This window comes from Cryptomeria japonica, chromosome 9 (genome assembly GCF_030272615.1).
Source record: "Cryptomeria japonica chromosome 9, Sugi_1.0, whole genome shotgun sequence".
In the NCBI taxonomy this organism is placed as follows: Eukaryota; Viridiplantae; Streptophyta; class Pinopsida; order Cupressales; family Cupressaceae; genus Cryptomeria; species Cryptomeria japonica.
Window position 1 is genome coordinate 621,293,822 of NC_081413.1, and position 14,056 is coordinate 621,307,877.

The 14,056-nt window shown below is 37.2% G+C and overlaps 1 protein-coding gene and 1 pseudogene across 2 annotated transcripts in view; both read left to right on the plus strand.

Annotated features, from left to right (window-relative positions):
* LOC131063708 (mitochondrial import inner membrane translocase subunit TIM22-4) overlaps positions 1-14,056 on the plus strand; it is a 77,177-nt gene that overhangs the window by 50,100 nt on the left and 13,021 nt on the right. For both annotated transcript variants that reach the window (XM_057997606.2, XM_057997605.2), the window contains exons 3-4: positions 2,464-2,654; positions 2,802-2,874. In XM_057997606.2, the coding sequence (XP_057853589.2) occupies positions 2,464-2,654; positions 2,802-2,874 (264 nt within the window). The remainder of the gene's footprint in view (positions 1-2,463; positions 2,655-2,801; positions 2,875-14,056) is intronic.
* LOC131858102 (probable galactinol--sucrose galactosyltransferase 5) lies at positions 5,938-9,153 on the plus strand (annotated as a pseudogene).

The following is a 14,056-nucleotide window of genomic DNA, read 5'->3' on the forward strand; positions in this document are numbered from 1 at the left end:
AATAAAAAATCATATATATATATATATATACACGTCTTCAGACGTTTATTGTTGTGGTAGAAACACTTCATTGGTGAGGTAGCCACCACGGTTCAAACCCCTGTTGGGCCATTGAGTTCGCGGGCTTTCTGGGTTTGTTGGATCGTTAAGCTCGTGGATTTGAACAAGTGAAGTGTGGGGAATGATGAACCCCCCCAAAATGGACAAAATAATTAACTTTTTGAACGTTGATTCCACATTGACTTTGACTCCATCTCAGATCAACCCTATTTCTAAGCAATTCAGTAATTTAATGAGTTTTTCTAGGGTTTTGCAAGTTTTTACAATGATTTTTTTCACTTTTTTTGCCATTTTTGGGGTTTTTTAACATGATTTTAACGTGATTTAAATGCAAAAAATCATTGAAAATTGGGTCAACGATTTTTTTATTAATCGAGATTTTTTCGAGGAATAAATCGGCTGGCTCTAGGATTTAGGATTAATCGGGTATAATCGTGATTTTTTGCAGCTTATTGCTTCTCTGGTCATAACAACTTCATCTTTTATGAATCGCACATATATACATTGTGAATGTCTTCTTCTTAATAAAGTATGTCTTCTTCTTCATAAAGTATTCTTGTGTCATAAGTATGGGATCAACCACAAAACCAATGATTGTCTAAATCTTTAGTTTAGACAATACAATCAACCTTTTCAATGATGATGGTAGCTGAACATAATAGGAACATTTATCTTGATGGTAATAGAGGCATCAATGGTAACTTTGTCTTTATTTCTTTGACATCAATGACAACATTTCCAACAGTTTCCTTATAACAAAAATCAATAGCATCTTCCCTAATCAATAAGCAAAAATTAAAAGCATTAAATTCAGTCATTTTGTCATTTTCAAAGAGCAAATTAATTTCAATTCTCTGTATGCCTATTGTTATGGTAAATCGATGTTATTAAACAATAGAGATGAAAGCTCTATATAAAGATTTACAAGAGACGATGTTTCTAACAGAATGCAGAAAAGTAAACTTTCCTAAACTAAATAAGACAACTAGATGATCATTAAAGAAACAATACATTATTCACATACCTATAAGCTTGTACGGAAAATATTGTTTCTGCTTCATGTTATTCATTTATTTTTGGAAAAGGAATTCAAAAGAAGTTATACTTTTGCAGCAAGGTTTGATTAATTGTATCAATTAATTAGTATTACTTGTTTATTTAGTTATATTAAATAAATTAGAGAAATCTAATTGCTCTAACATAGTTTATTTAATTATTGAAATAATTAAATCAATCTGTTGAATAAGTTATTCATTCATTAAAATTTTAAAAAAACCCCAAAAATAAATTTGTAAGCTTTATTTAATTGGATTAATTTATTTGTTACATGTAAAATTGCAAAAGAACAAAAACATACAAAACAATTAAAAACACAAAAAAAATCATAAACAAATAAACATTTAAACATTCAACAAAACCAAACGAATCCAACAATTTGCCAAACTCTACACCAGCCTTTGAACAATCAAAACCAACAATCTAACAATAAAGCAATCTATTAAAACGTCAACTCACTCGAATGCTCTTGTGGGACCATTTATGATTCCATTGCATATGACCTGGGCTGCATCCCCATCTAGTAAGGGAGATCTTAGGAGAGACTCCACCTACCCTCTTGCTCTAATCCATAAATAGGAAGCCATCTTAGAAATCATTTGCCATGAAAACATCGAACAAGAAAACATCCTTTGTCCATTCAAAAACATCACCTTTTAAATGGATCACAAGAACCCCATAGCTTGTTTAGACAGTGCCTTTATTGCCGATCATCTACCTTCTACTCCCTAGAGAGGAAAACAATTAAATCAACTGTATACTCTTCCCTCCACCAGACCAATTCCTGCCATGTCTGCAGCAACGAGAGCCAACTCATCCAAATAACGTGAATATTTGTGAGTACCCATTTTTGGTGTATGCACTACCTACCATACTTTTTCAATTCTTTTGAAAAGTTGAACATGCATATAGAAATTTACACACCACCATACTGACTCACATTTCTATACAGATTTTTTTTTCAATTTTTTTTGAAGTATTTTGTTTATATCCAATTCTAATTAAGTTACTGTGTGTGTGCGCGCGTGCGCGTTCGTGCATGTGTGTGCGTGCGCGCTTCTTTGAGTACAGCCTTTTGAGTCCATGCTTTCTACTCCTATATGAACGCATATGTGTATCATTATATGGATCAAACATTATATACATTTCAAGTCTATATTAATGGCTTCAACAATTTGCTGATATCTTAGAATTGCAGCAATACTATGTTTTGCTTTTTAATGCCCATTTAAATTTAAAGTTTGTATTACTCACAATTGTGCCTAATGCTTTTCATGGTATGCAAATCTTGATATAAACTATTAGACGTGAATTGTACCTAACATAATTGTTGTTGCATGTTTGAAGGAGGTGGACTTGGAGTTTTTATGGGTTTGTTCTTAGGTGCTCTGGACAATCCACTTATGCAAGAACAAATGACAGCTAGGCAACAATTTGTTTATACGGCAAAGCAGATGGGAGGCAGGAGTTTGAGCTCAGCCAAGGCATTCGCAATCATGGGAGTTATTTTCTCAGGAGTAGAATGTGTTGTTGAGAAGGTGAACTAAAATGCAAGAAAAGAAAATAATATCTTTTTCTTTATTTGCGCATTGATTTAAGATTTCATTGTGCATTGGTTGAATTCATATTGAAGCAATACTTTTTATACTGGGCAAAACAAATATTCAATTTAAATTTTTTCACAGGCAAGGGCTAAACATGATACTACTAACACCATGGTTGCTGGATGTGTTACTGGAGGAGCATTATCTGCAAAAGGTAATTTTTCTTTTTAGCATTATGAGATTACTACTTTCATTAGAATATAGCTTGAGTTTATTTGTTGTTAATTTTGGGCTTTTAGTTTGGTCTGTTTTTTGGGACAGAGAGATGGTCCATGTAGAGAACCTTTTACATGTATTGTAGCCTTTGAAAAGGATTTGGGAGCTATTAATACTAATAAAAATTATGGAAAGACAAAGCTAGAGGTAAACATACCTACCTGTGAAACCTCCACATGAATTGTACCAAAATAGTTAAGATACATAAATCCAAAACGTAAGTCACTGGTTTGAGTACAGGTTTGGGAATCTGGTATGACGGACAACAATTTTATTTTTCCCTTGGGTATGGGTATGGTAGCATATGATAACAATAATAATAATAATAATAATAATATGTTCAAAATTATAAATTATAAGCACAGTGATACCCATAATTGCCTATAAATAGAATACAGCATAATTTTAACATAGTAAGTTATAACAGTTCAATTCGTGATCACTTCATATGTACAGTAATAGATTCCCTTTTTAAAAATATAATAGAGAAATAAAAGCTCAAAGAAGCCTGCTTACCTTACTAGTTTCCTGGTCAATATTGATCATGATTCAGTGAAAAGTAGAATATTGCACTCAATGCAGCGTAATCAGCATTCAAAATAGTCAATGTAAGTGTTACAGAAGTTTATGCTGTCTATGTAGCAGAGCTCTTTGGTCAGCAGTCACAATATAGCAGAGCTCTTTGGTCAACACTGTCAGATAACCACATTTAGGAAAAGTCAATCAAACAAGGGTTAATGCAGGAGCAGGTGTAGAGGGTCAATTTTGAAGGTCTGGTCTGCTGATTCAGAAATGATGTCAGATTTACAATCTGGCCCAAATATTGTCTTTTTCCCCCTCCTACACATGAGAGAGTGAATGATGGAAAAACACGTTCTTGAGGATCAATTAATGCTATCTAAACATGTTTAATTGAAAACAATAGCCCTAATTTTTTTTAAACGATGGTTATAAATTCTCAATCTGCCAAGACAATTTTAACTTTAAACAGGAATTCATTAGAAAACAATATCATATTTGGTAAATAATGGCGTCATACTTCTTTCATGGGCTGATTTTGTAACTGCTGCCTAAGTCACAAGGTTTGAATTCGAGTTCAAGTTCGACAACAATGAAATTTGGATGAAATTCGACAAGGGTAAAAAATTTGAAAAAAAAATCGGCATTAAATTTGCCTTATACAATTCTATTAAAAAAAATGAATAAATTTAATAAATAAATAATAAATTAAAAAATAATTAATATTATATTTTATTTGAATAAATTATAAATAATTTTTAAAATATTATAATATAAATATGTTTGTAAGTTTAATTTAAATAATTTTAAAGATAATAATAAATATATTATTAATTATTATTTATTATTTAAAAATCAAATTAAATATATTATAAAAATTAAAATTAATAAACGAATGTCATTGGTTATTTTTATAAAATATAAAGTTACTAAATTTTATTTTAAAAAACAGAAGGTCAAAATAAAAACAAAACTTAAATATAAAAGGCTCATTTGCAAAAATCCTTGATGAGGTCGATAGAGGAAGGAGCACGCGAGCACAACGGAAAGAACCTGAAAAATTTGCGAAGGAAAGAATTGAAAGAATCATGTGTGAAGGAAAGATTTGAAGTAACCATGGCACGAAGGAAAGACGAAAAAAACTGTAATACATTGATTTTCCTCTCTGCGCGGTGTTTCTAAGTTCAACCCGCTCCACATTTAGGGTTTTGTTATTGACAAAGGCAGGAAAGCAAAAACTATGCCCTTCAGCCTTACAAATCTAAGGCGAATTTGAATGAATTTTTAATCATGTTTTGGAGTTCGCCGAATTTTGAACTTCATGGTTGAAATTCGGCGAGCCCTGTGATTTAGACTGCTGCGTGGCTCCTGCTGGGCATGAACCTGCACCATACCAGGACCTTTACTGGACCCACATGTGTACCTGGGTCAAATATGAAGGGTCCTGTAACATAGTCCAAAACTGAAAGTTGAACTTTAAAGTACTAGCTCTAGTTTTGCCCCAAAGTTAAAGTTTGTCATAAACCTCACACATATGGTGGACTCTATCCCAAATGCTTTCATGAATTTTCCATTGTAGCATATTTTTGTATCTCAATAATGAAATCACAACTTGGATCCTTCGGTGATGTTCTCCTGTTTGTTAACTTGTATCCATTGCCACTTAAGTTCGGTTAAACTTGCTTTAACTACCTTCTTTGCAATAGATTTAGAGCATTTAAGAATCAAATCACCTCTACTGTCTGGAGTCCTCCAAAGACAGTTATTCTTCTAAGATCTGCACACATCATTATCAGCATGTGAATAAGTAGCTTGTCAAGGATGAAGTTGTAAGTGAACCACCTGCTTCAATCATTGAAATATTGCCCTTCTTATAAGAATGCAATGGAAGGAAGAGATTAATGCAGGCAGTGAATCTCTGAAGTGAGACCATCCTTTAGGTTTGATCCTCTCAAGTAAGGAAAAAATTGGATAAAAAAGTTCTGGGCATGGAAAGTGGCAATCTTGGTATCATTTGACTCTGCTGGTTGTAGCATAAATGAAAATTACATTTTCTTTGCACCTATTGTAGGAATAACAAAAATATAACTTGCCTCTTTGGTTTAAGTTCAAAAGCAAGCTCTCTAACCAGTCATGGTGTCATAGATCCTTTGCAATTTCAAGGCATTGATGGCTTGTTTAAGATTCATAAGGAAATGTTGAAGCTCTGCATGCAGAAGAAAGTTTAGAAGTTGTGGATCAACAATGTATGTTGTGGTAGGATATAAGGCTTAGTGGTTTGTCAGTGTTGCCATTATTAGCATATAGAATCTTCAACGAGTGTCAAGTTTATGTATTGTTGGTTACATCACTCAAACTCTAAATACTGGGATGAACCTCATTGTAATACTCTCTGTAATATCAAATAATTTAATATTGTGTTGTCTTTTTCAAAATGGTATTTAGAGTAGGATGGAGCTGTCATTTCTACTGCAACATATCAATGAAGGAGCAGTATGACAGGAATGAAGCCATGCTGCAGTTTGCGGATGACCGTGGGTTGTGGGTTGCTATTGAACTGTCATGCTTCTGGTCATGATTTTGCATGATTTGCTTCTTGGTTCTGTTTTGCATTTCTACGTCATTTGACACAAATATTATTGGCTGCAAACAAAGGCTGTGAATTTTAGTCATGGCTAGTGCATTATTTGGAGGTATTCTCAGTTTTAAATTTCCTTTCAAAGTCTAAAAACTTTGCCACCAATTTATTATTTTTCTTTCCAATAATTTTATCAGGGTTTGAACTTTTCCACAAATTTATTGGGAATTTTTTTTTGGAAATGAAAAATTCCATTTGTTAAATATTCAAACCTCAACTTCCACACATGGAAAGTAAAAATCTAGATGCAGTTGATGCACAGGAATTAGTGGGTACTAGTTAATGGGAGTAAGAAACCAAGAAACCACCTACATATGCCAATAAATTATTAAATTGGCAAAGCAAAGATGATAAAGCTATTGCCATAATTGGTCTTTCTCTCTACGATTTTGAGTTACATCATATAGATTATCATCTAAGGAAATTTGGGACAATTTGAAGAAATTGTCTGGAGCAAAAATGTTTAATACAATCATCTTCAGATTCAAGATGGCTGATGGAGTCATTAGATCTAGCTTTGGTTAGTTATTATGATTCATTGTAGTTATTATGATTCATTGTAGTGGTATCCACAGCTTTGTCTTAAATTATAAATGTTCGCTGCCCTTCATAAATTGAACTCATTGAAAAATAAGTTGTCTAATCTTGGCTTGGGCTTCCATGATCTAATATGAGTCACTATAGTAGTTCTGACAGGCTTGTCTGATCTGACAACTGTTGGTTGCGCTTTATAAAATGAACTCTCATAGATAGAGAAGGTGTCTAATTTTGGCTTGGGGTTCCCCAATAAACATGAATGTAAGAAAATTCTATTGAATAAAGCTTCTATTACATGATATTTTGTTGTTCTATTTGTGTTAGTGTCGACTATTGTATGCATTTGTGAACTTCATAAGAGTAAACAATTTCCTTTTAAGAAGTTGGGTTGGGTTTAAGCAAGTGCTAGTGTTGGTATGTAAAACCTTAGAAGATGGCAATATAAATAGGATAAGCAGTTAGGAAAGTAGTAGATTATAACCAAGAAAGGGAGGACAGGCTCACAAGGTATTTTTGGTATATGTGGAATGTATCTATATGAGAAAATGTTTGCAAAGAAGTTAAACAAGTAGTGTAGGATATAATTTGGAATAACTAGTGGTGACCAAAGATGTGGAAATGCTAAACAAGTAGTGTAGGATATAATTTGGAATAACTAGTGGTGACCAAAGATGTGGAAATGCTCCTTGGCTGTCTTCCCCAACTCCTTGTCAAATACTATAATATTACAAGATCTTTGTGTTGGATTATGTTGATGTATGTAGCTAGGTTGAAGCCCTTCTAGCGCCAACCTAGCTCGCCTAGCATGCATGTGGCCTTGCCGGCCTTAGAAGACATTAATAGTTGGGCCCTAATTGGGCATCATATGTAACTTGCAACTAAGGGAGACTCATATGTAACTTGTAATATATAGGTCTAACCCTATCCTTGGCGCCAAAAGTATATGTCCGACTTGAGGTCCATTAGGAGGTATTGATTCATATATATGCAAGGTCATGAATTGAATAACATGAAGGACATGTAGTGTGCTCAGGGGTGACGATAAGAGCTTATCGTCTATGGTTGGGAAGGCAACAGATCTGATGTTTGCCTGTGGTTAACGAGCACTACCATAAAATCAACATGGTATTAGAGCGGGTTTCTTCTATAGAGCCTAACCGCTTGAAGGTAGATCCTGTGCTTTTGAGGGAGTTCAATCAAAGTAATTTGCAGACTGAGAAATCTAACTGCAGGCAAAAGTCGATTACTGAGACCTCGCAAAGCCGCCTTGTCACCTCATTGGGAAAGCTGAAAGACATGAGGTTCTGCAGCATTTTCTGCTTCAAGGTCTGGTGGATGACACATTGGGTTGGAATCACGAGCTCCGACATGGAGACCGAGACCCAATTTGTGCTTCTGGAAACACCATCCAAATCGGCCAGTGAGGGTTTAGCCCCCACCCATACGTCCTCTTGCTTCCCATAATCGAGGGCCCATTTAGGGCCTCGTTGCAGCCAGGGGAGGACAACATCGTGGATGTTTGTGTGGAGAGCTGTGTCAAAGGCGTCGTAGGTTCGAGCTTCAGGAGTGTTGTGCATGTGTACGTGCATGCCGAATCAGACCTGTACGATCTCATGAAGGACGCTTTGCAGGCTCTGCAGGTCCATCTTAAAACTTTCCGCCGACGGGAGGAAAAGACCTTGCCTGGCATTGTGGATAAATTAGGATACATTTTATTTAACTGTTGCACCCTTTGGTGTGTGGGAAGGCGTGAAGACGCTCGCTAATGGTGGATGCCCGCCTGGTCTTGTGCTCATTGATGACAGATGGCAGTCAATTTCTAATGATGCCGATCTGTCAAAAGAAGCCATGGCTCTCACTGTTGCAGGCAAACAAATGCCTTGCCGGTTGACGAGCTTCAAAGAGAATTACAAAATTGCTGGTTATGTTGGCGGGTCGTTGCGTGACAAGGCTCAGGAAAGCGTGGAGGAAGAAAAGGAGATGGGAATGGGGGCTTTTGTGAGGGATCTGAAAATAGAGTTTCATAGTTTGGATTATGTGTATGTCTGGCACGCTTTTTGTGGTTACTAGGGCGGTGTGCGCCCTAGGAGTATAAAATTGTTGTTTGAAATTTTGACCCCAAGGCTTTCGCCAGGTTTGGAAACTACCATGGAAGATCTGGCTGTTGATAAGATCGTTAACAATGGTGTGGGCCTCGTTCCGCCAGAGCGTGCTGCAGAACTTTATGATGCATTGCACTCATATTTGTCCCGGGCGAGGATCGATGGCGTGAAGGGCGACATTATTCATATTTTGGAGTTGCTAAGCGAGGGTCTTGGCGGGGGGGGGGTGGAATTGGCTAAGGCTTATTTTAATGGGTTGAGCAAGTCCGTGAGGAAGTACTTCAAGGGAAATGGAGTGATTGCTAGTATGGAGCACTGCAACGACGTTGTGTATCTAGGCACTGAGCAGATCACTCTCGGTCGTGTTGGACGAATCAGAGATTGCATTCAAGGAAGGAAGATTGCTTGCACTTCTTCGTAGAGGAAGAATCAGTATTCAGGGGAATTCTGACATATCGTCTGAAGTAACCTTGGACGAAGAGGTCAGAAGATTGATTTCAGCTTCAGAGGGAGCTTGTCGCTTCATCTTTAGAGGAAGCTTAACATTTCATTTTCAGACGGAGCTTGACGAAGCCTAACATTTTAGCTTCAGAGGGAGCTTGACATTTTAGCTTCAGAGGGAGCTTGACATTTCAGCTTCACAGAGAGCCTGACATTTCAGCTTCAGAGGGAGCCATGTCGTCATGAAATTTTGTTAACGAGTTCTTCTCTGTGAGGGAGAAGTTTGAGGTGCAATCCCTTGTTAATGAGTTCTTGTCTGTGAGGGAGAAGTTCGAGGTGTAATCCCTTGTGTTATGAGTTCTTCTCTGTGAGGGAGAAGTTCGAGGTGCAATCCCTTGTTAATGCATTCTTCTCTGTGAGAGAAGTTTGAGGTGAAAGCCCTCGTTCCACCCTCAACAAGTAGTAATGGTGGATCCACCCTCTGCGAGTAGGCATGGTGGAGATGCATTCTTGTCTGGGAGAAGTCTGAGGTTAGAGCCCTTGTTCCACCCTCTACGAGTAGGCATGGTGGTAATGCACCCTTCTCTGGGAGAAGGTTGAGGTGAAAGCCCTCTTCCACCCTCTGCGAATAGGCATGGTGAGCCCACCTTCTGCGAGTAGGTATGGTGGGTATCATGAAAGAAATTCCATGATGTGCTTATTCACCCTCTGGGAGTAGCTATGGTGAACGTATTATTCATGGGAGTAGCCATGGTGGTAGTCACTATGTGACTTGGTTATTCAAAAGGAATCCTCCCTAGCTAAGAGGAAGTGTTGTTGTGTAGCTAGGTCGGATCCCTTCTAGGGTCGACCTAGTGCACAAAAATGCGAAGTGGCCTGTCAGCCTTAGCATTTGGATATCTTAGTTGTACGAGTCTAATTTTGGTCAGGCCCTATTTGGGCGGACCACTTGTGTGTAACTTGTGATTAAGTTAAATGTAACATGCAACTAAGGGAGACTCATATGTAACTTGTAATATATAGGTCTGACCTTATCCTTGGCGCTAAAAGTATATGGCCGACTTGAGGTCTATTAGGAGGTATTAATTCATATTGAAGAACATGAGCAGCCATGTATCTCGGATCTTGAGAAGGTCTCCCTAGCTATGAGATTATGAATTCCACAAAAGTTGTAGTAGAGAGTGATCATGATACAGATGAAGAAGTTGATATGTTTGAAAGTTTCAGAAGATTTGTATTCTAGAATATTCAGCAGGGATTCGAGTTAGGCAACTGTGCTCGCATTCAAGATTTATTGTTGCCTAATTGGTGCCAAATTCACAATGCTGCTCATTCTGAATTCTGTTGCATGATGTGCAAGATAGCTTTGAATCAGATACACGAGAATTCTTGAGATTTTGACACTTGAAGAGATTAAAGAGGCCTCTCTTATGCTAGATGAGGAAATTGCAGATAAAATTTAAGATACAACTAAAGAAGAGGAAATACATGACGAAAATCAAGTTTGGACATTGAGATTTGATGGTTCAAAGTCAAAGAAAGGATCAGGAGCCGGATTTGAATTGATCAGTCCCTCAAGGGAAACTTATTTGGCCTCTCATAGATTACAGTTTCAATGTACAAACAATGTCGCTGAGTATGAATCCTTAGTTCATGGGTTGCTGTTAGCCATTTAGAAGAAAGTGAAGATTGTACATGTGTTTGGAGATTCATAGATTGTAGTGAGACAAGTGCAGAAGCAGTATGTCTGCCACGACAAAAGATTGACAAAATACCGCAATAGAGTATGGGATCTCATCGAAAGCTTTGATGCTTTCAATATCAAGTCAATATACAGATCACAATACCAAGTGGCAAATGCACTTACAAAGGCTGCTAGTTCCTTGGCACCCATCGCCATGGAAGGATTGAAGAAATTTATAGTGGAACTCACACCAGTTCCATCCGTACCAGATAATGTCACCAATTTCCAAGTTTTTGAAGATGATAAGCATATATTGGATTTTCTGACAAATACAGATATTTTCTCGAGTTAGGTTATTGATGAAGAGGAAGCCGAAGAAGCAGAATATGATTCAGATGGTATCCTTGATTTGAAGGCAAACTTCATTTCTAAGGGAATGATAGAGCTAGAAAGAATATTTGATTGAGATAAAATGAAAGTAGAAAGATCATATGACTCAAGTGGAAGTACCTATGAAATGGTGAATTTGGGAAATGACGAAGAAGTTAAGAATGTATTCATAGGGAAAGCATGCACGCCGAGTGAAAGGGAAGGCATATCGAAGAACATGAGAGATTTTCCCGATGTGATTGCATGGGGATATGATGATTTGAAGACATATGATACATCAATCATTACACACACTATTCCCTTGAAACCAGACAATAAGTCATTTAGACAGAGACAGAGGCAAGTGAACCCTTTGCTGGAGCCTCTCATATATCAAGAAGTGAAGAAATTGTTGTCAGCAAGGATTATCTTTCCGGTGCGACACTCGACGTGGGTCGCCAATTTGGTCCTAGTTAGAAAAAAGAGTGGAGAGATAAGGCTTTGTGTTGATTTTAGAAATTTGAATAGAGCATTAGAGAAAGATAACTACCCACTTCCGTCATTGGACGAGGTTTTACAGATTGTGAATGGATCGCAAATGATGACCCTTTTGGACGGATATTCAGGATACAATTAGGTGATGGTAGAATATGAAGATTGATTAAAGACAACTTTCACCACAAAGTGGGGTACATTTGCATACAGAAGGATGCCATTTGGCTTAATCAATGTTGAAGCCACGTTCCAGAGAGCTATGGATATTGCATTTCAAGCTTTGATTGGAAAATGCATCATTATTTACATGGACGACATCACAATTTTCTCAAGGAAAAGAGAAGATCACATTGAAGATTTGAGAAAGGTATTTCAAAGATGCACAAAGTATGAGATATCTCTTAATCCCAAGAAATGCATATTCGGGGTTATAGAAGCTAAATTGTTAGGACATATTATCTCAGAGAAAGGAATATCCATTGATCCAAAAATAGTTGAAGGTATATCCAAGATAAGCCTCCCATGCAGTAAGAAAGAACTGAAGTCCTTCGTTAAAATTAACATTGTGAGGAAATTTATCTCTGGATTTGTTGAGATAATACAACCACTGAATGAAATGTTGAAGGAAGATGCCAAGATGGAATGGGCGACAAAAGCAAAGAAAGCATTTGAAGAGATCAAGTCCATCATCGCCGAGGCTCCCATTTTGGTCAGTCCAAATTATGCAAGACCTTTTTATGTGTATTCATTCGCTTCATAACATACTTGTGCTGTAGTCCTTACACAGAAGAACGAAGATAAAGATGAACATCCTATAGCATTTATGAGCGTGCCGTTGAAAGATGTGGAACTAAGATATCCAAATGTAGAGAAACAAGCTTATGCTTTAGTGAAAGCAATAAAGAAATTCAAACATTACATTTTGAGGACAAAAGTTTATGCCATAGTCCCAGATGTAGCAGTTAAGATGCTCCTTATGCAGAACGAATTAGGAGAAAGGAGAGGAAAGTGGGTTGCCGCTATCCAGGAGTATGACATCGAGATCCAACCAATGAGACTTGTTCGAGGTCAAGCCTTAGTGCAGACTTTAGCAGTTGATGCACCCGGATTGGTCCAACAAGTCTATGCAATTGAGGATGTCACTCTAGATGAATGGTATAGAGATATTGTTTGCTATTTATTAAACCAAAAATGCCCCGCACGTATGAGCCCTGCTAGGAAGAGAGCATTAAGATTGAAGTGTCAACATTTTATGTTACAAGGCTCGGTTTTATATCGAAGAAATCACGAAGGAATATATTTGAGATGTGTTGGCAAAGATGAAGCTAAATAGATTATGGAACATTTTCACAACAGATTTGGGACAGGTCATGGTGCAAGCTTGGCTACTGCGCACCAAATTTTGAGAGGAGGCTATTACTGGCCTACTTTGTTCCGAGATACTCATGAACATGTGAAGACTTGCCACACATGCCAGGTTGCTTCCGTTCGAGAGAAGAATCCAGCTATGCCGCTTCAGCGCGTGATTGAGTCCAAACCTTTCGCTATGTGGGGTATCGACTTCATTGGTATGATCAATCCACCTTCCCATGCGCAACACAAGTACATTATAACTTCGACTGATTACTGTACTCGGTGGTCAGAAGCTCAAGCTTTGAAGTTATGTACAACTGATGCTGTGATTAAATTTTTAGAGGAGAACATCATTACCAGGTTTGGCTGTCCACATGCTATTGTTTGTGATAATTGTTTTGCCTTTACATCATTGAAATTTTCGAATTGGGCTTTTGAATATGGTATAACCCTTAAGTTTTCATCGAATTATTATCCTCAGGGTAATGGGTTAGCCAAATTGGCAAATAAGAATTTGCTGAGTGTGACTAAAAAGTTGCTAGAGAAAAATCCAAAAGACTGGCACACGCAATTGAGATTCGCCCTTTCGGCAGATAGAACGAGAGTGAAGAATTCATTGGGGACTTCCCCATATTTTTTGGTATATAGCCAAGAGCCTGTCTTCCTCGTACAATTAAGAATTTCTACGTTGAGATTTATCCAAAATTACATGGAAGGCGAAGACAGAGTGCAAACAAGATTGACACAGTTGATGAACTAAGAAGAAAAGAGAGATAAAAGCATTAGAGAACTTCGCCAAACATTAGGGCATAGTTAAGAGATGGTTTGACAAACAAGTACGGGCAAACGCATTTAGGATTTCTGACCTGGTGCTGTATTGGGACAAAGCCCATGAGAGAAGGGGAGATCACAACAAATTTGACAAATTATGGAAAGGCCCCTATCAGATTGCTGAGATACTAGGAGAAAATGCATTCAAGCT